At 48.4% G+C, this 25,865-nt stretch overlaps 1 protein-coding gene across 7 annotated transcripts; it reads left to right on the top strand.

Annotated features, from left to right (window-relative positions):
- On the top strand, positions 1–24,675 carry ENOX2 (ecto-NOX disulfide-thiol exchanger 2). 7 transcript variants are annotated; one of them, XR_013957519.1, is made up of 15 exons: positions 1–122; positions 7,200–7,343; positions 7,948–8,079; positions 9,011–9,166; positions 10,600–10,806; positions 12,220–12,453; positions 13,268–13,480; positions 15,031–15,137; positions 17,431–17,545; positions 18,574–18,755; positions 19,579–19,686; positions 20,522–20,578; positions 21,770–21,897; positions 22,647–22,732; positions 24,540–24,593. XR_013957519.1 is itself a non-coding variant. In XM_080624649.1 (15 exons), exons 1-15 carry the CDS (start codon positions 65–67, stop codon positions 24,669–24,671), a joined length of 2,037 nt encoding a protein of 678 aa, XP_080480775.1. In that variant the 5' UTR covers positions 1–64; the 3' UTR covers positions 24,672–24,675. The 7 variants fall into 7 exon arrangements, 5 of the variants coding, with proteins under 5 accessions (XP_080480775.1, XP_080480774.1, XP_080480776.1 ...); XM_080624649.1 differs by having other exon boundaries at positions 7,951–8,079; positions 21,789–21,897; positions 24,540–24,675; XM_080624648.1 differs by having other exon boundaries at positions 21,789–21,897; positions 24,540–24,675.
- The last annotated feature ends 1,190 nt before the right edge of the window (positions 24,676–25,865 follow it).

Genomic DNA, 25,865 nt, shown 5'->3' with positions numbered 1-25,865 from the left:
GGCTCTGAGCGGCGTCACAGCCAATAGGCTGCTGCGGCGGGGGCGCGCGGAGAGGCCGGTGCGGATGTTCGCGGAGGGCGGACGAGGAGGCCCTGGGTGCGGGTCGGGAGCGGGACCCGGCGGTGAGTGTGGGGCCGGGACCCGACCCCGGGCGGTGAGTGCGGGGCTAGGACTGGGTGAGCCGGGCTGGGAGGTCTCGGTGTCCGGGCGCCAGGGCTCAGCCCCGCCTCGGGAGACCTCCAGGAGGAGCGGCCGCCTGGGCCTGTTCCGCCCGCGGCTCGGTGCTGCTCGCCGGGGAAGGCGGTAGCGTGGGCCTCGAGCGCTCGGGCCTGCTGTGCGCTCCGCTTCCGTGGGTGCTGTTGTCCCTCAGGCCGAGCCCGGCTCGCTGGGCCGAACCTGCGCCGCGCCATGTCCGGAGGCGGCCGACGGTTGGCTTCCGGCCGGTGCAGGCGGCTCGGTGGGGCTCCCGCCGGATCTTGCCATTACTGGGGTCCCGAGAGCGCAGGGGACCGCTGCTGGTGGTGACACCTCGAGAGCTCCTGTGTCGCTCGGCTGGCTGAGGGGCTGCTCCGAGGGGTTTAGTTGGGGTGGCAGAGACTCTAGGCTGCCTTTTGTTGGTTATCAAACCGCCACCGGGTGGTAGGTTTGAGGGGTCGACGAAGTGAGGTGTGCTTAAAGAAGTGATTGCTGAGCTGATGGACTGCCACACGGGGCACTTCTAGTCCTGCCGGAGGGTTGGGTTGCAAAGAAGGGGGGGAAAGTGGGAGTAGCTTCTTACCAGCTGGGTGTAGCTGTCACGGTGTTAATGGTTGGGTGTAGCTGGCTGGGTTCTCAGAGCAGTGGCAGGCTCGGCCATGCCCAGCTCAGCTTGTGCTGGATCCACTCACGACAGCCAGACTGTACGTAGGAAGCACTGTCAGGTTCCGGCACGCTCATACCGGTAACCACAGCTACCGATGGGCTATAGCTCTCCCACAGCCCTGCTCCATAAATATCCTTTGCCTACCATCCATATGTATGTACATGCATGCGTTTATTTGCTTCCTTAAGCATTACCCTCAGGCTTCTTTATGTGTTTCTTACTGTCTCAATTATTTTGCCCTTATTTTGGCTGTGTGTGCAAAGTCCAGCTGTTAACACCAATGTAGTTTCACATCTTGCTGCATAGAAGCGCTTTTGTTTTCAGTGCCAGATGTGTTAGTCCTTGGATGGGTTACCCGTTAATCCACACATTTTCTAGCTCCCCTGTACTTCACTTGCACAGCTACAATAATCATTGGACAGTTTTTCCAGCCTGCAGAACGTGGCAGTGGAGTGGTGAGACAATGGTAAATGCTGAGGGAGCCTGGGCAGGAGTTTGTCTAGCAGACTTGCATCCTTCTCACTCCAGCCTGTTGCATCATTCCCACTCTGGAAGCTGACTGGTTGGCTTTTATCTCTCGGTGTTTTGTGGATGGATTTGATAACGTCTCATTAAGAAGCCCTCTGTCTGAAGCTGTTGAAAGCTCTGCCTGAGCTGCCGCAGGGTCAGGTTTCTTCGTTTAAGGTCATGTTTTTGGTACGGGTGACTCGAGCCCCTAGAAGGGGTGAAGTTCTATCTCCGGGTAATTTCAGAGATAAGGTGTTGCTGGAGAGGCATTCTGTTTGCCTTCCGAAGATGGTGTGAGATTTCTGCCCTAATCCTCAACTTTTCTGCTGACATTCCTCCAGTGTCATGCTGCATCCTGCTGCTCTGATCCCATCCAGGTCCTCGTGCTAGAGCTGCCCCTCTGAGGCTTCTGGCTACGCAGCAGCACTCACCCCCTGGTCCAGGACTTTTCCAATGATCCTGATTGCTGCCTCTGCTGGAGTTCTCTTTGGGACTTCCCTCTTTTTTCCTCTCCTTTTCATTTCTCCTATCCCCCTGCTGTAGGTGTGTGCAGTTAGTCCTGCCTGCTGCCTCGCTTTGCCTGACACATTTTTGCTCCTCACCTTTCAAAATGTATTTCTGGAAAGGTGAGCTTTTGAGCATTTGTTAGGAAGTGGTGGGTGTTGGCGTGGAATGTGCTGGGAGTAGAGCTAGCAGGACGGGGAGGATCGGACTGCAGAGCTGTCCCGGACCAGGCACGTGGGATGAAGGATGAGCTGCTCGCTCCCCAGAAATCCCAGTGCTACCACAAAGGATTTCCTAGATGCTGTGTCGAGAGGGAAGGTGATTTGACAGAGCATTCAAAAACTCTCCATGGTGCCATGGTGTGAGGGCTGTGCATATGCACCTATATGTGTGCAGCAGGCATAGCATGCATATGTGCATATGCATACTGGTAAAGAATGTTTCCCTTTGTTTTGGGTTACAACAGGAAGTAAAGGGCACAGCTCAGCGATTTGGTAACTCTGTGATTTTGCTGCTGTGGCTATGTATTTGGTTTTAGGGCTCAAGAAGAAAGGAACTCTGTGTCTAAGTGCATTGCTGGACCAATTAACTTGTCCGACGTTAATATTTCTTGAGTTCAAGCTTCCCGATCCAAGGGGGATGAGCAGTGTGCCTCTTGCCACTGGGGATTACCAGAACATTGCCCTGTGCAGCGCAGCTAATCTCAGGCATGCAAACAGGGTTTATTTAACTGCATGCTGGCACTTGAAGGCACTGCTGTGTGAAACCCCTTCCACGGTGAGACAGACACGCAGCACTCTTCCACCTGCTTTCCACCTCCCCCCCCGCCCAGCCCAGAGTGCGTTACTGATGATCAGCCCTGGAGACTGATGGTGACACATGGAGCTGCCATGTGCCAGCTCCAGTCTCAACCTGTGCTCTTGGCGCCCAGGGGAGTGCAGGGTCAGTTCATCTCTCATTAGGACCTGAGCTCCCCTCTGCGTTTGGAGGCTTGTGTGGGAGCTCAATATTGGGCTCCATCCTTTCCACAGATAAGCAAGCTGGAAGCAGCAGAACTGACTGAAATCCTGGAATATGACCAGCATCTTGCCATGTTTCTTGTGCAGTTCACAGGTGAAGTTGTGCTTTGTGTGCTTGTCCTGACAGTGTGCTGCCCTTAGTGTCTAGTCAGTGTTGGTAGCACACAGAAGTGTATGGAGTGGACAGAAGTAACTTTCGGAAGTTTGCTGGCCTCCCCAGTGTGCCTAGCCAGCTTTGGGATCAAACTGATGATTACAGAGCTCTAGCCATGGCACTTAAGCTGAGACTACAGTAGGAAAGAGCGCACAAGTCCAGCAGCGGGTTTTGAACCTGGGAAGGCAGATGTTTGGTGTCAAAATGTAACTTCAGAGCCTTGGCATCTCCTTTCCCTTCCTTGTTTTCTTTCCTCTGTATTTTCTGATTGCTGCAGATGTTGTGTGCTTTGGTTTCTTCTAATGTGCATTTCTGTAGCACTTACAAGTGCTGTGTCATCAGGTGGCAGATTTTATTCTGGGATCCGCTTTTTTCTGTGCAGACAAGGGACCTCTCTTCAGGCTGAGTAACACTTATGTTGTATATTTACCAGTGTTGGCAAAGGTAAATCCGTATTTATAGTAAAGCTTGTGTCAGCCCATTTCTGAAGTTCCTCGTGATGGTGGGTAAGAGCAGTTTGATGGGTGCAGTCTGCACTGGCTTTTTAAGTGTACCATTAAAATGCTTTTGGGTATGTGACAGTGTCAGAGTACCTGTTACTAAGCTTTTTCTTTGAGTTGCAGGGCAGAGGTTTGTATATCTGGCTCTTACTAGCTGAAGGTCAGGAAAGCCACTGGAGCATGAGCGGCAGCCGTGGGAGGTTGCTGTCAGCATGTGGTGTCTTCAGGGTGAGGTGCTCTGCATCCTACATAGCAGCACGAGGCTTATGCTCCTGTTCGCTTCAACATTAGTAAACCCAGGAGGGAAGATTTGCGAAGGTCCTGTGGGATTCCCCCATCCCTGTGGGGAGCTGTTGTCCTGTACGACCACGGGCGCCCTGCTCGGTCAGCTTATTGTCAGCTCCCGGTGAAGGGTTGACCTGTTAACCAGTTAGCCGGTGCTTGCCACTTCATGTTGACCATTTCTGATGTCGCTGTCACTGGTCATAAAGACAAATGGCCAAGCTCTGTTAGCAGGAACTAGTAGTTGGAAAAGTCCTGCCCAGGGTCTGGCACAGGACCTGGTGAGGGTAGATACTTCCTTTGATTTATGCCTGGAACATTTTGATCTTTCCTGTCTCTCTCAAGGCCCTTTCTAAACGTGTGCTGTGAAAGCTGGAGCTGTATATAGCAGCAGCCCAGCCCAGGATCGATGTCCACCGGGGCCAGGCAGGGCTAGGTGGTGGCAGTGCTCTTTAGGACAGTAGGAAGATGCTGCCTTTCCTCCCATCAGAAACAACTCGGCATCTGCTTCCAGAGGTGAAGACCACCTACAGCAATGTGCTGCTGCCATGTGAGAGGACTCGCTGACAGTCATCTTGTGCTCATCTTTAAGCAGCCTTACTTGTTCCTCCTGATCTGTTTTGCTAGGGAGGAATCTTCCAGTACAAACAGATTTTATCTCTTTTTAAATTGATTTTAAAATTTTTCAGTCGCTGCATTATGGCAGCACCTGATCTTGGGCTCCTCAAAATTCACTCTTCAGAAAATCTCTAGAGATACACACTGAGTGTGCTTGGACATGCCAGTGCTCCTGCCATGTATTGCTCTAGAAGTGCTGACACTGATCACACACTGAAACCACTAATTTTTCTCCTCCTCTCTGCTTACCTTCCACATAGCACTTCACTGCAAACAGAAATCTGCTGCTTTCTGCCTTTCCTGGCCAGCTCTGCAGAGCCTCAGTAAACCTCGGTAAAACCTTGAGGCTTGCTCCTGTGCTGGTCCCTTCCTTCCTGTGCTGACAAGCCCAGCACAGCCAAGGATGCTTTGCTAAGGTCAGCATGAAGGGAAAGTGCTTGTGCTGGTGCCTCAGAGTCACACTGGCTGATTCTGTTAGCTTTTATCCTGCTCTGTGCCCAGGAGAGATGCTTTTCTGCAGCTTCAGCTTTGTTCTGTGCATGTTCTTTGTATCCAGCAGGATGTGGTTGGAGCTGCAGCTGAACAACAGTTTGCTGAAATGGTAGAAGAGGCAGTTGGGTCTGAAGGTGGCTGCTATCATGGCATGTACCAATTGTAGGGTAGAAAACCTGACTCAGTGACTAGCAGCAGCTCCTGGCTTTCTTTGCTCACCCAGCCTGGAGCAAAACAAGGCAAAGTGGCTGTGGAAGTCGATCTTGGGCTCCTAGAAGTCCTCATTGGTCTCATGCTGGACTTCACCTGACTTTCCCCAAAGCCCATTCCACAAAACTTGTACTTATGTTACTGTCACCTTTAGGCAGTTCCTATGATGTTAATCCCCCACCTGGGGGAGGAATGACCATCTGCATCAGTACATGCTGGGACAAGCTCCTGGAAAACAGCTTTGTGGAAAAGGTCTTAAGTGACTTGGCCTGTTCTGGGTCTCCTCTCGTTGATCTGCATGCTGGAAGCAGGACACACATCACTGGGCTGTAGCAAGCTGCACTGACATATGGTGATTAACACCAGGCAGCTCCGTGTGTGTCACCTACAACCGGAGCAGGGTGTCTGTCCATTTCAGCCTGGTAGCACGACTGCCCGGCTGTATCCCTGCACAGCTGCATCGTTCCCCACACCCAAGCACAGGAAAACACACTTCCAAGCTTCATGTTGCCTGTCCCATCAGCTGGATAACAACAGAGGTAAATCTTACAGCAGCTCCTTTTCAGTTGTCCTGTTCCTGTGCTGTGGCCTGTCTATTTTTAACCTGCAGCACTGGAGATTTGTTCCCCTGGTCCTCATGACCTCGGTGACATTCTGCCTTTGGGGTGTTGCAGAAGCAGCATTGTGGGCATCTTCCAGAGCCGAGCATGACTATTGTTGTTGCCAGCAGAATGTAACTTCTTTTTTGGCGGCAGCTTGCGTTCTCCCCTTTCAGTGGCCGAGAGAGGAGGCCCTTCAGGCTCCCTGTGTCCACTCCCTTGTCTATTTACAGCCGTACAAGTTCTTGGAAGTTGAATCCACTGGAATAGAAATCCCAATGCTGCAGTGTCTGGAGGAAGGTTTGGGACAAATACCGCGGGCCGTCAGTGCAATGAGATGTTGCCTTTGGTCCTCTGTAGTTCTGCTGTTCCTCCCAGAACACAGGCACACATTAGCAGAGATGTAGCTGGGTTATCGCTTCATAGAGGATTTGGTTGGTGTTTTTTCCGTTGACTGTTCAGAGGGAATTTGCAGACAAAAAGATAAATCCAACTGGATATTTTATTGTCCCTTCAGTCTCGCATCCCTGTGAGTGCCGAGCATGGCAGCAGGTGGAATAATGAACACAGTGCTCAGTTAAGGGCAGTAAGTTTAGTGCAGAATTGACCTGCAGTGGATGAAATTCCTTGAATTAAGAAATATACTGGAAGCTACAGAATGATTTTTCTTCATTCCTCTTTGGTTCAAGTCTACATGATTGGCTTTTCTTACTCTATACAGTAGTTGGTTGTTTAAGGATGCATTTGCCTTTGCTCTGTTTCGTTATACCCCTTGGAGATCCTCAGTTTTGCTCAGTTTTGTGAATTGTTCATCAAAGCCTCTTGAGCCCCATGTGATTGAGTGGGAGAAGACCTAAAGTTGTGATGGATGCAGTGGGCAGGTTTTGCTCTGGTTTTGTTGGGCCTTACAGTTGGGCTTCTATACTACCAGTTTTATTTCCCCTTAGAAATGCTCTCCTGTGGGAGAGAGCTGCATGCCAGACTCCTTGAATAAAAACCGTAATAGCATCTTATGTCTTTGAAGATCATCCAAGATGTGCCTTGGGTTTTGCTAGTAAATAATTCCAAGTGACTTCCTAACTGGTGACAAATGAGGTGGAAATTTTAAGTAACTATTAAAAACGTATTCCTGGAAGAACTAGAAAAATCATCTGGCCTCTGAGTTTCCAGACCTGACATCCTGCACAGTGCAGGGGAGATGCACCCCAGGTTTATGCTGTAAACAGTTTGACTTGTGTAGGTGCTGGGATTAATGGTTGTGAGCAATGTTTTAAAGTGGTGTCAGTGTGACATTAGATGAGGTGTAGTTTGGGACAGTAAACAGGAGGTGCAGCTGCCCCTGGGACCTGCAGGGCTGCTTGTGCCCGGGACTGGCACTTCTCTCCTTACTGTGATCCCGAGGCATCGCAAACCCATGTAAAAAATGTGTCTGAGTGTACTTTTCTCTTTCAGGCTTAAACCCTCTGTCCTTTGATGCTGCCAGCGGCAGCAAGGCTCTGCAGCTCGGCAGCGCTGTGCCACCACTGGGGTTGGAAAGCTCATCTGAGAATGGAAGTGATCCGGGCAAGAAGAGGAAGAGAGCAAATGTTCCTGCGGGTGAGCAGGGGAGTGGGCATGGGGAGGTGGCCATGGAAGCTGAAATTGAGCAGCCACACATCTGTGTAATGTCTGTGGCTCCACCTGGGTTGCCAGATCACTCTGCCAGATTCTAAGCAGGTAGCACTGGTGCTGCTGCTGTTTCTGCTTCATCTCCGCTTCCAGCACTGAGAAGAAACACCTTCAGATGGCAGTGGGAGTGCTCTGTGCTGGAACAGACTGCCCTCGCTGACAAATCCAGTGCAGTTATGACAGTTTGTGCTGAATATTTGTCCTTTGGTCAGAAATCTCTTGTGAGGAATCAAAGCACACCCCTTGCCTTTAATCAGTGTTCCTTTAAAGCACCTTAGAGCTATTGATTCTAATGGATAAACTGTAATTCAGATGCACTTGGCAGTGTTTTCACAGACACTGCCTCTGAACAATGTCCTCTGCTCGAGAGGGACAGCGCTGGTTTTAGTTTATTCTTTCATTTAGCTCTTTCCTATGTATCAGGTTCAAATCTGGTTTTGGATGCTGCTACTGCAGCGCCCGGCTGGGCAGCACATGCCCTGCAGAGGAGTTAAGAATGCACTAAGCTCTTAATCACTTTCCCTGCTCTCAGCAGATGGTGGCAGAAATCTAAACCTCGACATTCCGATGGGATTGCCAATGTCAGACCCGACCGCCTGGGCCACTGCCATGAACAACCTGGGGATGGCTCCACTGGGGATGACAGGACAGCCCCTGCTGCCAGGTACGAGGCTCACCTGGGCTGTGCCCGCCTCTCCTTTCAGACATGGCTTTGGGAAGAGCCTATTTCAGTTATTAGGTAAATTCCTACCATGGACTATCCCCATGAATAGGCAGCAAGCAGCTCTTGCTGAGATCTCCCCTGACTGCACCAGCAGGCCCTCCTGGTAGTGGCTGTCCTTACAGCTCAGCTCCTGACGTTCTCAGACTCATGAGCCATCTCCACAAGACATCCAGGTGCACTGCTTCCGCTGTGGCTGCCCACAGGTATTGCTTCCCCAGGGTTCGCAACTGCTGAACAAATAAAATACCCTCCTCCGACAGCTCTGTTTAGTTTTATATGGCATTGGAGGCAAATGTAAGAGCAAAATCAAGGTAAAATGCTATTTAGGTGTAGTCAGAGGGCTGACTGAAGCCTAGAAACAAGTCAAGTAGGTTAAGGAAATCAATGAGGTGTTTCCTTAAATGCTTCTGTGTATTTTACCCAGAATTACTGCACCTTCTTACCTGCTGGAGCTGGTACACTTCTCTGGCTTGCCAGGTGATGCCTTAACTCCATGTCACAAGTTCTCCACGTTGCTAAACCACTTAATGAAACTGAGCTGGGTTAAGTTTTACACTGTTTCTGGATTTCTTTATGTGGATAAACCTTACTGGGGAAGGTTTTGGCAGTAGGAGATGGTGTCTGTGGAGTGGAAAAGGAAGTAGTTTATTTGAACAGAGAAAATTTATTTGGCTGAGGCAATCAACAAGGAAATTGTGCTAAAAAATTGTTTTAAGGGCACAAATCTAAAGTTCTTATGTTTTGATGCTCTCTCTGGGTTGTTTATTCAGTTCATTTTCACTGGGGAGACTTCTCCAATTGCTGTCTGAGGAAACAGTGGCTGCACGAGTCCAAACCATGACCTGACTCCCTTATTCTCTCCCTCATTTAGACTTTGATCCTGCTCTTGGGATGATGACTGGAATCCCTCCCATCAACCCGATGATGCCAGGCTTGGGGATAGTGCCACCTCCCATCCCTCCAGACATGCCTGCTGTGAAGGAAATAATTCACTGCAAAGGCTGCACTCTCTTCCCACCTAACCCACGTAATTGTCTGTTTTGTCCTGTTTCTGTCTGTCTATATAGGAATATGTGTATATATGTTACAAAGCGTGTGTGAGAGAACAGCTGTGACACTGCTTGGACATAGCTGCTCAGGGTGAGTGGCTGTGACTAGGTGCTGGCAGGCAGCTGATGGAGCAATGGGAAAAGCCTGTTCTTGTCCCACCCCAGAAAGCAGTAACAATAAATTCTCAAGTATAGAGGAGGCAGAGGTTCCAAACCATGGAAGGCAGGTGTAGGACAGGCTTCTCCCTGCAGGACTTGCACAGCCCAGCTATGCCTCTGCAGGAGTCTGTGGGGCTGTGCCAGCTCAGGACAGGCTTGACACATTACCAATAGAAACCAAGGACTTGACAGTTTTTTCAGCAGCAGTGCTCTCCATGGGAACTAAGATATTTTCCTTACACAGAGAAGCTGTGAGAGGGGTTTGTAGCTGTGTGTCTGTGTCTAGTTCCTGAGCAGGTGCCAGCAGATGGCACCCGAGCCCGATGGGCTCCCAGCACTGGGGATCTGGGCTCCTGGGCCCAGTAATTTAAATAAAGCTCCGTCAGTGCCCAGCCTGATGACTTACCTCTTTGTTCGCCATCCCCAGACGCAAACCTGTCTCGCTGTCCCGGAAACAGTTGACAAGCTAGTTCATATGCTGAGCTGGGGTGGGGGGGTCTTCCTGCACTTGCCAGGTGGGCACCTGAGCATAGAAATGGGTTTGGTGCTGGAAAACCACTTCTCCAAGTCTCTGCAGTCTTGTGCAGTGTCTTATGTGTGCTGCAGCAATGCAGGTGAATTAGTAAGTGTGCTTGGCAGGCTGCTTCTGGCAAACTCGACCTGACTGTCAGCCTGCTTTTATGTTCTGTGGTTCATTTTAACCGTAAAAATAAAAACCGCCAACATTAATTCCTGCTGCACCTCTTGGCTGTACTCATTTCCTTCATCTCTTCCTTTCATAATATCTTTTTAGTCTCAATTTGGTTCATGACCTTCCCTTAACGTTAATACTTTTGTCCTTTAGGATCCTCTGTCTACATTTTCTATGTATTCTTTCTGTTAGAACAGTCCTTTAAGCTGTACTTTCATAGCACCTCCCATGATGAAGTTTTGAGGTCCTGGTGCTGCTTGTGTTCTATGACTGGAGCTCAGGGAGCCTTTGCTTGTGCCAGGGAGAGTGTTTGGAGAGCTGCAATCTCCTGAGCTCTTTGGAAGCATGCTGGTAAAGGTACTTATTGTCAGGAAGCACCTCAGCAGTACTATAGATCTGCTTGCTAAGGTTGTGTGCAGTGGAGCTGGGTGTGTGTTTGAAGGAAGCCAGGAAGGTGTGGTTGTGTCTCAGCCATACCTGTGGAGATGGCCATGGGAAAGGCATGTGTGCTGACAACCCCACAACTAACCTGCTCTGCTTTCTGTCTCTTGCTGTCCTCAGATCTTCCCCCTCCAGCAACAAGGGAGAGGCCCCCGGGGTGTAAGACTGTGTTTGTTGGAGGGCTTCCAGAGAACAGCACCGAGCAGATCATCATGGAAGTGTTTGAGCAGTGCGGGGAAGTCATTGCCATTCGGAAGAGCAAGAAGAACTTCTGCCACATCCGTTTTGCTGAGGAATTCATGGTGGACAAGGCTCTTTATCTCTCTGGTAGGTGCATTTCTGTCCTGGATGGCAGGTTACAGTTCTGGGACAGCAATGTAGTGACCTCTTTCTCATGACAGGCTGTGTTGCAGTTGCAAGGTTTGTCTTATGTGTCAGTTCACCTCTTTTCTGCTGCTCTTGTGTTTCTGCTTAAACACATGAAAGGAGCTGCTAATAGGAAAGCTGGCAATACTTTTTTACCTTGGGCACTGCAAACCCTTGCAAAATACTGGGGGGTACAGTCTGAGGCCATCCCCATCTTTCCTGGATAAATGTCCAGCTAATGCTAAGACAGTATTATTTTCCCTGAAACACATGGGCTCCTTTTGCCAGGATTTTTTTTTTCATGAAGGCAGAGGCCTCGTGGTTGGTGTTCACAGACTGTGGCAGCAGATTTTTGCCTTTCCAGCCAAGCCTGCATCTGCTTTGTTGGTCGCATCAGCCCTGGGCAGCCCATGCTCCCCACCTGACCCTTCACCATGCTAGAAAAATACACCAATACTTTGTTCCCATGCTGAAATCCCTTCCAAGTGGATTATTTCAGTGTATTAACAAACCCAGGTTCTGTCTCCAAAGCCACACTTTCCAGAGAGATGAGATTGTCAAGATAAGGCAGGGGAATGCTCTTCGCTGCTTAAAATAGTAGAAACTTCCCTGTAGCCTGTTTAAGCTGGCTGTAAGTGTTAAGTCTCATTCCAGAGACTGTTGAATCGAGTTAGACTTGCAGTGCCCTGTTAGTAAGAGCTGTGTGTCTGCGGTTACGGCTTCTATGTAGCTAATACAGCCTCTTTAGCCTCTGCTTATAGTTCCTCCTGCTGAAAGCCATGGTCATGTGCACAGTCATCAGTGTCCTCCACACGCAAGTGTTGTTTTTGGGTTTGTTTTTTTTCCAAAGTCTCTCAGGAGCTCAGATTTTCTTCCATAGATCCCATGTGTCCTTTTCTTAACCATAGAGCAAAGTCTTCTGGCATGTCTGATGTGAAACTCCAGAACAGGAGTCCTGCAAACCATGCTGGCCCTCTTTGCTGTGTCTCACCTCTCAGTCTCCCCTTCCCACCTCCAACTTCAGGAGTTTGTGAAAGTGTGGAAGAATCCAAGGCAGTTCTGCCTTCCCCATGTGAAGATCTGGATTAGTCCTGAGAGGTCTAGTCTTAGCCTAAAAGCTTACCTGCCATTAAGCAGTTGCTGTTCAAGCCCAAGTACCTGCTAGTGTGGAGAGGAGTGTGCCCATGTAAGGTGTTGCACGGGCAGATAGTAGCAAATCCCAAAGTTTCCTTTTCCAGCATCGCTCCCTGTGCACTAAACTCTTCAGGAAACTCCTGTGGTGAGGGGCTTTCTAGGAATGGGAGATGGGCGCTGGTGGGTGGTTGGAGCCTAAGTCACTGATCCTACGTGAGCCCTTGTTGTCACCACTGCCAGGCTATCGCATCAGGCTGGGCTCCAGCACAGACAAGAAGGACACTGGGCGCCTGCACGTGGACTTTGCTCAGGCCCGGGACGACCTATATGAGTGGGAGTGCAAGCAGCGGATGCTGGCACGCGAGGAGCGGCATCGCAGGCGACTGGAAGAGGAGCGCTTCCGCCCGCCCTCCCCACCGCCCGTTGTGCATTACTCTGACCATGAGTGCAGCATTGTTGCCGAGAAACTGAAAGGTGAGTGAGTGGTTCTGTGGCCGTGGCCACCGCTTTGTGCAGGTGCTGAGATAGGTTTGTGTTCTCCAGTGGCTGTCTTGCTGAACTGAAATGAGCACAGGCAGACGGAGCCCTCGGCGCTCCTCGCCATCTCTGTTTCAGAATTGTCTTTCTTTCAAAACAACCCTTACTTGAGTACAGCAGTTTCTTCCAAGCCACTTTTGTTCATGTTACAAGGACTAATGTAAGTCCTAAGACCTTCTTTGAAGCCTAAGAGCCTTGTGTGGCCTGGTTATTTTTGAGCTGAAGGTATTTTTTTCATGAAAGAGTACATCTGAGTAGACACATGAAATTTTCCAGTAGGTTTCTAGCAGTTGGTCCTCCTCTTGTTTCACCTCAACAAATGGTTTGCTCCATCAGCTTGATCTTAGCCTTGCCTTCCTTTGTATAGTGTTATATAATCATAAAATCACAGACTGGTTTGGGTGAGAAGGGACTTTAAAGTTCCTCCAGCTCCAACCGCCTGCCACGTGCAGAGACACCTTCTGCTAGAGCAGGTTGCTCCAAGCCCCATCCAGCCTGACCTTGAACACTGCCAGGGATGGGACAGCCACAGCTTCTCTGGGCACCCTGTGCCAGCACCTCAGCACCCTCACAGGGAAGAACTTCTGCCTAATGTCTAATCTAAATCTACTGCTGTGCTCTCAAGAATTATGGTTACCCACATGGAGTAAGCTGACCTTTGAAAAAGCAGTTCAGCAGTGCTGGCGAAAGTATCTGAAAGCTGCCTAGGTGCCCCTGTCCCATGGTGTAAAAGTGTCCCTCCTTGCTGCAGATGACACAAAGTTCTTGGAAGCCATCCAGACCTTGCTGACCTGGATAGAGCGTGGCGAAGTGAACAGGAGGACTGCCAACAACTTCTACTCCATGATCCAGTCGGCCAACAGCCACATTCGCAGGCTGGTGAATGAGAAAGCAGCTCATGAGAAAGAGATGGAAGAAGCTAAAGAGAAATTCAAACTTGCTCTCTCAGGGATTCTGGTGCAGTGTGAGTAGTGTTTCCACACTGACTCTTGGTTGTCTGTTGTTGTAGAGAAGATGCTTAATCTCTAGAGTCTGGAGAGGCCGCACTAAAAGGGGCTCCAGAAGAGAAGCAGCATCACTCTGTGCAGCTACAGTTAATTTATCAGCATGTATCAGTTACTTGGCAAAACTCTCTTGTGATTCTTTTTGTTGGAGTAAAGGTCCACATGTGGGGGGAGGAGAGAATGAATTCTTTATTTTTTTCCTCTTCTAATTATAGTCTGTTAGTAGTTCTGTCATCTTTGCAACTTCACTTCAGTGCACAGACAAGGTAAGTCCCTGGTAATCTGGTGCCTCAGCGAAGTGTGCAGGATTTATTCACCAAAGGTAGGATGCAGCAGTGTTCCCAAAACCCTGTTCTCAGGTGCAACTGAAAGCCTATGGCAGAACAGCATTTCCAACCTGAGTCTTCCAAATCCCAGTACTTACTAAACCGTGAAGAGGCATGGCTATATTTAGTTCCAGGATGGGATTTATAACAGTTCCTCAAACCATTCATTGCCTCTCATGCATCCTTTCCTTAATAAATCTGAATAGTTTTTTCACTCTTTACCTTCCAGAGCACCTTCTTCACATTGTGCCAAGTCTCCTTGAGCCCCTGGGCTAGGTTGTGAGCAATCTTAACTTCTACTCAGTAACTCTGAGTGTTACTTGTTTGACACTTGATTTATTTGAAAACTCTTGAATCCTGTTCATGGTAAGAAACATGGACACACAGTCCAGAGGGAGGCACAGTAAGCACTGCAGAGTAAGTAGCAGTAGACAGCAGCATGCCACTGTGAGCTGTAAAGCACACCCTGATAGCTCAGCCACTCTTAGCTTTAGCTAAGCAGCAAAAAACTGATTTTTGTGTTGTAAGAATTACACCTGCTACAACATCACAAGCATAAAAATATATAAATTGGGTAGATTTGGATGTGCTCTCTGCTGTTGGGTGAGCTGTCATCCAAGGAGAGGCACTTTGGATTGCCAAAACCTGCTGCACATTTTCTAGAGAAATAGAAGGAATAAACCTTGGGAGCAAAGAAGGTTGGTGGCTGGTGCCAGAATCCCTTTTCCATAGTGGGCACAGGTGGGATGTGGTGCTCAGGCTGTGGTGCTGCTCTGTGGGGCTGCGCCTGCTGGGCAGGAGACCACCTAACACCCCAGCTTTCATAGTCATATTAATCCTCCTGTTGTAGAGAGCCAGTGCTGCCCAGGAGCACTGTTACACTCGCAGGCAGTGCTGAGCAGTGTTTTCCAGTGCACTGAGCTCCTGCCTGCTTTCCACTGATAGCAGCCTCTTTTCCCAGTAGATCCTTACTCTGAGTGTTTGACACTGGCCTGGTGAAGTCCACACTTTTCTTTCCAGGCCCAGAGTCCCTTCCCTGAGCATAGCTTCAGCACAGTACAGTGTTATAAGAAAAGGTTAGCCAAACCACCTGCCTGATTCCACTTTTTTACTCCTTTACTCCTCTTGTTCGCCCTCTCTGGATGATATTCTGGCCTGATTTGACTGCTGATTTGATACTACAGTCGAGCAGATAGTGGCCGTGTACCATTCTGCCTCCAAACAAAAGGCTTGGGACCATTTCACGAAAGCTCAGCGTAAGAACATCAGCGTGTGGTGCAAACAAGCAGAGGTTGGTAATCTTTTCTTGTGTTAGATCCTCCAGCACAGTCTCTTTCTTGTCAGAAACATTGTGCAAACTTAACGTTGATGTTAAGTTTGCACAGTGTTTGCGTGGATAGCACCACGTTCATTCACACTGTAAGATGGGAATTGCTCAGTCGACTCTTGGGTTACAGGTAATAAATTTTCTCTTGGTATTTATGTTATTGGTAGCAATACATTGACATCTGTATGTACAATCATTCATTAGTAATTATTGATCTGTTTGCTGCTGGTTTTAATGTTAAAGCAAGAGGGATTTCTAGAGAGATGTAAACAGAAAACAAGAGAAACCCCACAAACCCTGAGCATCATCAGATCTGTTATATCACATTTTTATTGACAGACAAGAGAGGTGGAAATAATTGCAGCTGGACAGGGAGGAAAACTTGAGGGAGGGTGTTCCTGTGTTTGTGCATTTATCCCATGCAGTGACACTGCTAGTGGAAGGATTTAAAGGTGGTGACCTTTCATCCCTCAGCCTGTATGGATACCTGCACTTGGCCTGGTTGAAGAACCTCATGAGGTTCACATGGCCCCAGTCCTCTAGCCTGGCCAGGTCCCTCTGGCTGGCATGCCTTCCCTCCTTTGCTTCTATGTTTTTTTCCCCAGGTATTGAGGTCCCTGTTCCAAACCAGCAAAACAAGTCCAAAGCCAGAAGTTGTCTTTCACCTGTAAGATTATTTCACATCAGTGACATCAGTGACTGTTTTCCTGGGAAGTTTCCAGCTGCAGTCTCCCTGTGAGACTGCCCTTCTGGGACTTCCTTTCCAAATCCCACTGAGTCAAGACCTTTTGCAGTAGCTAAAGGAGGAGTAAACATTGTGTTTTATACCTGATAAGTCAGGTATTATTCAGTCAGATTATGCCTCTGAGCCCTATTGTGCTCCTGGTCTTTCCTGCTGAGATTGGTTACTATGACTGGGGTGGGAGCACGCTCTCCATTTGGAGCTGTCTTTTGTTCCAAGGTAAGTTCTCCCGATGGGAAGAGGCTGTGAGACTGCTGGTGAGGCCTCTTCCAGGAGTACTTGCTGCTGGGCTCAGCCTGCTGGCCTCCCCCAGCTTAGGGTCTTCTCTTAAAGCAAGGTGGACCCGCAAGATGCGTCTCCTTGGTTCATCTTCTGGCATAATGCATTCCAGTGGGTCACCACATCAGAGGCAAGCCTGGCTCAGGGTGTGGGCATGTGCTGGGGAGGTGTTAGGCAAGGCCAGGGAATTATTTCTGTTGGTGATGACTGCAGGTGCTTTTCTCAGGCAGTGCTGGCAAAGTCCTGTAGCTGCAGGCAGTGTGGTAAGAAGCTGTGGAAGCTTGGACCTGGTGAGCCACCAGTATTCCCTTGCTTAGGAAGGGCCTTGCTCAAGTGAGGGTTGATTATTGATGATTGGTTGGTTACTGACGATTAAACATTGTGGGGTTAACTAAAAAGGTTTTCTTGATAATTAAACGATGATCAAATGATAGTTAATTGATGATTGAAAGATAATTAAATGGCAGTCAAATAGTGATTAAGCAATAATTGAATGGTAATTAAAGAGTGGTTGGACAGTGGTCAAGCACTAACTACACTTCAATAACTAAGCTATAGCTCTGTGTGTATATATATTATATAAAAAGATATTGCTAACACATAATACACTTCTGGGTGTAATGTAAAATGTCACTTAACCTTGTTACAGATATCAGATGCTGGGTTAAGGATCTCTCATCCTTGAGAGGTAACCCTGAGAGGTGTCTGAGCTGAAGGGAGATCGGTGTTGTGCAGGAGAGCTCACTGGGCTGGGGGGCTGCAGATAGTTGCAGGGCCAAGTGATGGACCTCTGGTCAAACCCCCTGGTGTGTGTGCAGCTATAGTGGTTTTAGTTTGGTGTAGCCACAGCTCAGGCTGTGCTGTTAGCTCCTGAGAATAATAGGATCAGGGAATGGTTTGTGTTGGAGGGTTGAGTGAGTGCAGAACAGGCGTGTGGGCATCAGGCACAGCAGATGTTGGGAGAGGGTTCACTGAGAAACTGCCCTGTGGGCAAGGCTAGCTGCCTGCCTGGGCACGGAGGAAGGGAGATGGAGAGTCAGTGATACTGGTAGCAGTGACTGGCTCATGTGAGATGTTATCCTTGATCTAATAGTCCATGCCGATTTCTTTTAATCATTTCCTCTTTTTTGCATTGTGGAGTTGCATTTTGCAGACTTAGATTATCAGCAACTTTTTGTCCAACCAGCTTCTTCCCTGTAATCTGTACTTAAACCCCCTCTGCTCTCTGAATCCTAGGAAATCCGTAATATTCATAATGATGAGCTAATGGGTATTCGAAGAGAGGAGGAAATGGAAATGTCTGATGAAGAAATAGAAGATCCATCAGAGATGAAAGAAACAGAAGAATCGGGTAAAATCACTTTTTAAAGCTCATAAACTAAATTCTTGTCTCTTCAGTGGTTTCTTTCAGGAGCCCCTTTCTGAGTATTTTGTACCCCACAGTTGTCACAGGCAGAGCAAAATCAACTGCAGTTGCTTGGAGTCATTTTCCCTCTGTGACTTGCTCTGTAGGCAGCACTTGTCGTTCCCCTCTGTGATCTGTCAGCTTTTCACATCCATAAAGAGCAGAAGCTCACCCTGGAAACTGCCTTCTTTTGTCCAGATCCATTTTAGGAAGTTAATTAATTTCCCCCTTGGTTTTCTGATGAGGAAAACCAGTTTTTATCTATTGAGTTTTGCCTGCTGTCCTTTTGAGATGTGCAGCTGGGCAGAGTGGTGTCCAACACACATTCTCTGCCTGGGAGAATGAGTGAGAACAGTAAGATCAAACCCACCCTCTTCCCATGCAGCATCTTCCCTGTCTCCTGAGTACAGTGTGTGAGTCCCAAGCAAAGGTACCTCCATGTGCTCTGGTCCAAGTCCCAGAGGTCAGTAGCAAGGCTATGGGATGTCAGGCTTTGCCCTTAATGTCATGGGTGTGTTTTGGTACCTGCTGAAGATGTCTTTGTAGCCATAATGTTCTATAATCCCATTCCTGAGTTTATCAAGCCCTCTGAGGACACCAGACTGATGCAGGTGTTTGATACCTTGACTTGATGGAGACATTCTTTTAACTGAAGATGCCAGTGGAGCATGTCCCAGGGTCTTTCAGCTTTAGTGGTTAGGAAACCCGTGTCCAGCATGGTTATTTCACCCCAATATGTTCTTTGGCTGCTGTTTTTCTTCTAACTTCAATACTGCATCACTGCTGAGAGGTACTGTTTGTCCTGAGGAGCTTCTTTTGTAAAGAGATACCACAAACAGTGGCTGGGAGAAATTCATTTTGGTACTTGGGGCTTGTAGCTGGGTAGTTGGAGCTACAGGGGTGCTGGGGCAGAGCACCCAAGGACTTCCTACCCCCACTTCTTTGACCTCTGATCCCACCTGCCTGTTGTCCAGTGCTGGTGTCGCAGGTAGAAGCCCTGAAAGAAGAGAATGACAGCTTGCGCTGGCAGCTGGATGCCTACCGCAATGAGGTGGAGCTGCTGAAGCAGGAGCAGGGCAAAGCCAGCAGGGATGAGGACACCACCAAGGAGCAGCAGATGAAACTTCTGCAGCAAGCTCTGCAGGGGATGCAGAAGGTGGGCCCAGACTCTTCTATAGCTGTGACCTTGCTCCAAAGACAGAGGGGCTGTGATGTGGACCAGAAACACAAACAAAAGGCATTTTGGTTTCCAGTGAGATCAAAACTGGCAAACGGGGAGCAACTTTGTTGTACCCAGTGTTGCTAAAAAACCCCAACAACCAAACACTGAGAACAGTGATTGTGTATGAACTCATAAGTCACATGGAGACAATCATGGATTGTGGATTCCGTGTGTTCTCTTTGCTTGACCACCACCTGAGTTCTGGGGAGCTGAGTCTGTGCTTACCCATTCTGTCACTGTATGAGGTCCTAGTTACCAGCATAGTAATGTGGTTCCCATCTCCTTATCTAATAGCTGGTTTCAAGTATTTCCTTAAACTGCCAGACACCTCTGTATTCATGTTTGGCCAGAGACCTAGGAAGGGTCTGAGGTGTCTTTTGTGTGTCACTTGTTTCTTTGCTGCTCTTTCCCATGTGCTGACTGTGGCCTGGCCATAGCATGACCCAGGCTGGGAGAGCTTTAACATGGGTCAGGGCACAGTCCAGTGCACAACACATGCTGTAGTTCAGGGACAGTGAGAGTTTGATGGAATTACTGCCGCATGTTCACAAAGTTGTGCTTTTTTGGATGCTAATAAGCAAAGATGTTTCTAAAGTATGTTGTAGAAAAGGTTTCTTCTAGGTGTATACTTAACTTGTTAGTTGTTCTGAGTATGATCTGCCTGGTCTTCATGGAAAAGCCCTTATTCATTTTATATTCTTTAAATAGCAGGAGGTGAAGGCAAGTTAAGAGCCAAGTTTATCTTTTTCTTTTCCAGCACCTTTTGAAAATACAAGATGAATACAAGAAGAGAGAAGCTGAGTTAGAAAAAGTGAGAGAAGACAAACTAAAAATAGAGACATTATTGGAAAACCTGAAGGAGCAGGTAGGAGCCATCCCTGTGCTCCTTTCTCTGTAGGAAATGCAGTTCTGGGATTCCATGGTCCATCATGAGTGCAGTGAGGGGCTTCTGGCCTTCAGCACTCTCGTAGAAGATGACTGGCCCAGGCCTAGGAGCTGAAAAAATGTCCTGCTGCTTTGGAGGATGTATGTCAGTAGCATTGCTTTACATTTACACCAGTAACATTCATGCTCTGGTGCATGAAGCTATCAGCAGTCATGAGCATACATGAGGAACTGTATGAATAAAAGATCAACTTCCATTTTATAATACACAGTGATATTGCAGCTGGAATGTGCTTTTCTGCAACCTGAGCTTTAAAAGATCAGAAGAAAAGGTCTCAGTTATCAAACATTGATTTTTAGATGTGTTTTAGGGACATGGTTTGATCTGAGCTCTATCAAACACTATTGAATTGATTTTTTTTATTTTTGTGAGCTTTACAATATTCTTATGCTTGCTTATTCTTAACATAAATACACACTATTTCTTCTCAGGTATGATCCCCTCTGTCTTTTGATTGTGGACCTATACACGCATCTAAACTGCCGTGATCCTCTACAACATGGGCACAATTATGCAAGATAGACAAGAAGCATTATGTAGCACTTCTTACCGAGGACCACAGAGCCAAATGCTAGGTCTTGCCTCAGATTTTCAGATTTTAGCCCCTCCTTTTTGTGCCATGGGTTAGGGAATATAAATGTCTTTCTAGTAATTAAACTGGCTTTGTATCCCAGAGATCTTCAGTGCAGGAGCTTCAGTGTCTGATACCAAAGACTATCATCAGTAATCATTTCTTTTCTTTACCTCTGTATAGCAAAGCATCGCAGATGAAGAGGACAAGGAGAGAGATGCAATTGATTGTCAAGGGAATGTAAGTCTGAGAGTTTCTTTTCTGGTACTTGGGTCAGAATACCTTACTGAGGAAGTCGTGACACCTCATTGTGAAATGAGCAATGTTCTGAAGTTTGGTTTGTTGTGAAGTGTGTGTTGTACATACAGACTGTGTTTAGGTACAAGTTGAAATAGTTGAGTTACTCAATGCTGGCAGCTTCCGGCTGAAAGCGCAGCAGGTAGTTGCAGCACTGTGGTTTAGAAATGGAGTTCAGTGTGCAAGATAATTGCACTGTTATTTCAACTAGCCTGCAAGAACACCTTTTGGATCTCTAAGTGAGAGCAGGTATTGTGTTTCCAGTGTGACACGCTGCAGCCCCTGTGCCAGCCTGAAGCCAGCTCCATTTCCACAGCACAGACCTTCTCTTTCTCTTGTAGAAGCAGATTACAGCCTGCTCAGGCCAGGGGTGCACAGCTTCAGTCCTGTGCAGCTGAGAATTGCACTGGCATAAGAACCGAAGCAAACTCAAGGGGCTGTTTAATTCTGCCTTTGTTAATGGCCCAAGGTCAGTGTTTTGCTAGTGACTGGAGGCTGTTTCCAATTATAGCTGTCTGTAGCTCTCAGACCACTGGAATTCCGCATCAAACTTAGGAATAAAAGGGAGTCCTGCTTCTTTTATTCCCTTAGGAATGAAAGGGTGTTTGCCAGGGCTTTGCAATGCTGCCAGACTGTGTTTGTTTGGGGGATAATAAATGATGTGAAATTCTCTTTCAGCTCAGTACCACAAACTGGAGTCCAGGACAGTCTGATCCTGAACCCTTGGCAGCCACTGGGCACTTGATATCAATCATACTGCCTCAGTTCAGGCATCTGAAAAATAAACATGTGCTCTGCCTTGGTCACTGCAGGGCTTGCTTTCTAGCCTGTTTTTCTTTTACTGTTTAAAATAGGGCCCTTCTAGAGCAGACACTACCAGCAAACAGGGCTGATAGTGTGTGTTGTGGCATCTTGCTTAACTTCATGGGCTTTTACTCTTGCTTAGCTTGATTCAGGCAGTTCAGACAGAGCAGCATGACCATAGCTGTGCTGTGCTGGAAGCATTTGGCAAAATAAGCAGTCCATACAGCACTGTGGTGAATACAGTGACTCAAACAGGGGAACAAGAACACAGGCTCTGTTGTGACTGACCAGGCTGCTGGTTAATGTGTAAGTGCCTGCTGAGTGGAACAGGCCCTGGGGTTCCTTACAGGAGAGCAGCGCGTCCAGGGTTTGTGTGTGCAGCCAGGAGAAGGACTGTCCAGTGGAGAAGATGTTGTGCAGTAGCCCTGTGAAATCTGAGCGAGAAGTCCTGTTGGTTGGTAAGTTCTGTTGGTGATGATGCTGGAGACCTGAACGGGATGGGACTTACTTCAAGGTGGCCTTGCAGCTCCATCTGGCCACCCCTTGTTTCTGTGGTTATGCCAGGGGAGATGGAAGCCCTGGAAGCAAAGAAAGCCTCGAGCTTTGGTGGGTCAGGATTTCACCTTGTGCATTCCTCCCATGGCAATTCTGTGCTGTGCACCTTTCAGTCAAACCCACACAGGTGTCAATTATGTAGTCACTGCTTGTGTGGAGTGACAGCTCAGATCAACACGGAGTGGAGTGCAGGTTGCTCTTCTGAGAGGTGTCACCAAAGGCAGTAGCTTACAGAGGAGGGTCTGTCTCACCACCTCCACAGGGAAGAACTTCTTCCTAAGGTCTCATCTCAATCTCCCCTCTGGCAGGTTAAAGACATTCCACCTTGTCCTATCCCTACAGGCTCTTGTCCAAAGCCCCTCTCCAGGTTTTCTGTAGCCCTTTTAGGCACTGGAGTTGTTCTAAGGCCTCCCCTTAAGGAGCCTTCTCTTCTCCAGGCTGACCCAGCCCAGCTCTCTCAGCCTGGCTCCAGAGCAGAGCTGCTCCAGCCCTCGCAGCATCTCCGTGGCCTCCTCTGGACTCGCTCAACAGCTCCACGTCCCTGTGGTGGTGTTGCCCCAGAGCTGGGTCCGCACTGCAGGAGGGGTCTCCCTAGAGCAGGCAGAGGGAGAGGATGCCATGAGAATGACATTTGTGGTGTTCCTTTCCCCAGGAATAATTTCAACGTTTCTTCACGTGCACCCGTTTGGAGCGAGCATTGAGTACATCTGCTCCTACCTGCAGCGCCTGGACAGCAAGGTGGGTGTCCTGACACTTCCAGCTCCCCAGCCAGCCTGGGCAGTGTGTTCAGGCCTTGTGGCTGGGAAAGAGCTTTACTCCCTGGGAACGCTGCAGGGTTAGTGAGAACTGGTGTCTGTTAATGGCCGTGACTTGTTACCAGAGGACAGGGGAGGGGGTGAACTTAGAACCCCGGAAGGGTTTGGGTTGGGAAGGACTTCTGAAGATCTAGTCCACTATTTGCTGTCAGCAGGGACCCCTTCCACTGGAGCAGATTGCTCAAAGCATCCCAGCTTCTGGTTTAGCCCTCATGCAGCTTAGTGTTAACCTCAGTGCGGAGCTGAAGATGATGTTCTCACTGCAGATGTCCCTGCTCAGAGGAAAGCCCGTTGATGGTAGCTGCATTTTGCAGCAGTGAACTCCATCTTTAAAATTTCTATCCAAAATGTCTTTCTGTTTATTCTGTGTAAGTTTGCTGCCTTTGTTCCCTTAGCCTTATGACCTCTAAGGAAAAGAGCGAACAACCCAGCTTTGCGTACTGTTTATTATAACATCTGCCATGCCACTGTTTGTGTATATCCTCTCTAAACTGAGCAGTCATACTGGTTTTGTGTCTGAGCAATGTTTTTCCCTGTTTCTGCTCCTGTAGCCCTTCACTGGGCCTTGGCTGGCTGTTTTGGTGCTGTCAGTGCAGTTGTTTTTAGGAAGGTGCTGTGCAAGGGCCTCACACTACAGAAGTGGAAGCACTGAACTGAGTCCCTGTTCATGGGGCTCTGGGCTAAGTGGAGAGATCAGCTCCTGGGTGCAGGAGTTGAGAAGGGCCATAACAAGCTCATGGATTTTCCCTAGCACAACACAAAGCTGCTGTTCCCTGCAGTATTTCTGTGCATCACTGGCTTCAGGCTCCTTTTCATAGTAAACAGGGAGGGACTGGGCAAAGACTTCTGAATGCTCGAGGAAATTGCACCTTGTTCCTTTAAAATACTGTTCTTCAGTTGTCTTCCTTAAAGTTCCCAGCATGGGTATCACCTCTTGTGCTTGGAATGTCTTCAGCTGCTTTGTTTCTAGCTTGCTGTCTGATTTCCCTGTCCTGGGGAAGCTGGCCTGTGCTTCCCGGCTCCCTCCAGCCCTTCAGAGACATAGTTCATAATTCATCTTCTCCTTCTAGTTCAGAAGTTGTCTGAGGCAAAGAGCTGCTCTTGGTTTAACTTGGGGCTGCTAAAGAAATGCCATCAAACCCTTCATCTGACTTGTGGCACTTCCTCTTGGGAACCTACTGCTTAGAAAAGGCCCACGGGAGATTTCTGCAATGAGCTTAGCAGAAGAGGCCTGTGAAAGGCACATCCTTGACCCTCTGCAGTGGCCTCGGCCTGGTTCACTGCTGACCCTTGGCCACATACACTGGCCTGCTGGCTGCTCAGGTCTCTTTGTTCAGAATATGCAATTCCCATGTCCCTGGTTTCTGTACCCAGTCACTGAGAGCTCTGTTCTCGAAGTAGTGATAAAAGTGCTCACTCTTCAGTTACTTAAATACTTGGGAGTTTTTAGTCCTTTAGCTTGCGTTTCACAGTGGAGAGAATTAGGATAGTCCTTTTACCCTTATTTCTAGTGTGTGTTACATCTGCAGCCATCTCACCCTGAAGTGTGACCATAGCACAGCTGTCACACTTACCCCCATTTGATTATCTACATGAGGATTTGGACAGGATGTCTAGGAAAAGCCTGTTGCAATTAATGTTTGAGCTTGAATGTCACCACCAGTCATTGCAGGGCTTCCAAAACCAAAATCATCTTCATTCTTAGTGCCATTTTCCTTCTGATTTCACAGATCTGCACTGCAGAAGTGGAGGTTCTCATGACTCGACTCCAGAACACATTCAGGCAGGAGCTGAGTGGGGTTGGTGCCAGCCTGGAGAAAAGGTGGAAGTTTTGTGGCTTTGATGGCTTGAAAATGACTTGAGCTTTGACTTAGTGCTGCAACCAACAGTGGGAGACGTGCGCCTAGGGATGCCTCTGACCTCTGTTCATGCCGACTCCTGCATGCCGTGGGCTCGGGTGCTGGGAAGTGGAAGTGAAGCTCTAAGTCTAGAGCAGCACTGGAAGAACCTTCAAGTTCTGTAGCCTCTTTGATCAGTTATTTGTTCACAGGCAAGTGCTGTTCAATATATTTGGTGAAAGAAGCTCATGTCTGATGTTCCGAAACACAACGTGGTGACTGTTCTGTTTTGCCAATGTTGTATGTGTTCTGTGTACCCAAGTTTCTCATCCTCTACCTTCTTTTTACTGCTAGGAACAGCTGTAGACTGTCCTGAAGCAACAGCAAAGAGGCATTTTCTGGTTTCTAGAACCACCAAAGGAGATAAAAAAGAAAAAGGCATTTTTTTAGACATTTCTATGATTAAAACCTGAGATATGTTTAAACAGATTTAGGTGGCTCCAAGTTCTCTAAACCAAACAACTGCTTCTTTTTCACACCATTTTCCGTGCTGATGATTTAAGGGATATGCTGAGGAGGAGGCAACATCAGCAGGAGCCGGGTGTGATTCTGGCTGTGCCACTGGTGGTCTGTGCATTACAGAGCCAGTCTGTAAATACGGACCCTGCTAGCACCCATCCCTCAAACACTGGCATGCTGCCCCAGGGTCACCTCCAGCCAGCCTGGATTTATCCCTTTCCCCCTTCAGATCTCTGAGCCCTGGTAACTCCTGCATGAAGAGCCTTTTCCCCTTAGAGACAGCAGGTCTGCTGCTGGTTTGACTGACCCATAACCAAAAGATCCCAGACTCTGCTGGTGCCACCAGGCTTGGAGCTAGGTATTGATACACTGACCCTTCCCATTTCTCCCCTCGTTGTTTGCTGACAGAGGAGAATATTGCTTGTGTTCCTGATCCCTTTAACCAGTTGTCCGAAGGCCCTGAAGTCTTTCTTGGTTGCCCTTGGGCTTCTTGCTGAACTTCATCCCTGCCTACCTGACAAGTCAATAGTGGATTAAGTGAAGGCTGTGCCAAGGTGGGAGGCTTCCTCTTCACGTCTTTAGCCCAGACCCCAGGGAGGCAGCAGAGCTCCCTGAGAAGTGGGTCAGCTATGCATGGTGGGCCTTCTGCTCCCCTCAGAAGTCTTCCATGATCGTGACCCATCTTTTCTCCTTATGGAA

The sequence above is a fragment of the Psittacula echo genome, assembly GCF_963264785.1.
Source record: "Psittacula echo genome assembly, chromosome: 8".
Classification (NCBI taxonomy): domain Eukaryota; kingdom Metazoa; phylum Chordata; class Aves; order Psittaciformes; family Psittacidae; genus Psittacula; species Psittacula echo.
Note: the sequence above shows the minus strand (reverse complement) of the source record. Positions and strands in the feature narration are given on the sequence as shown.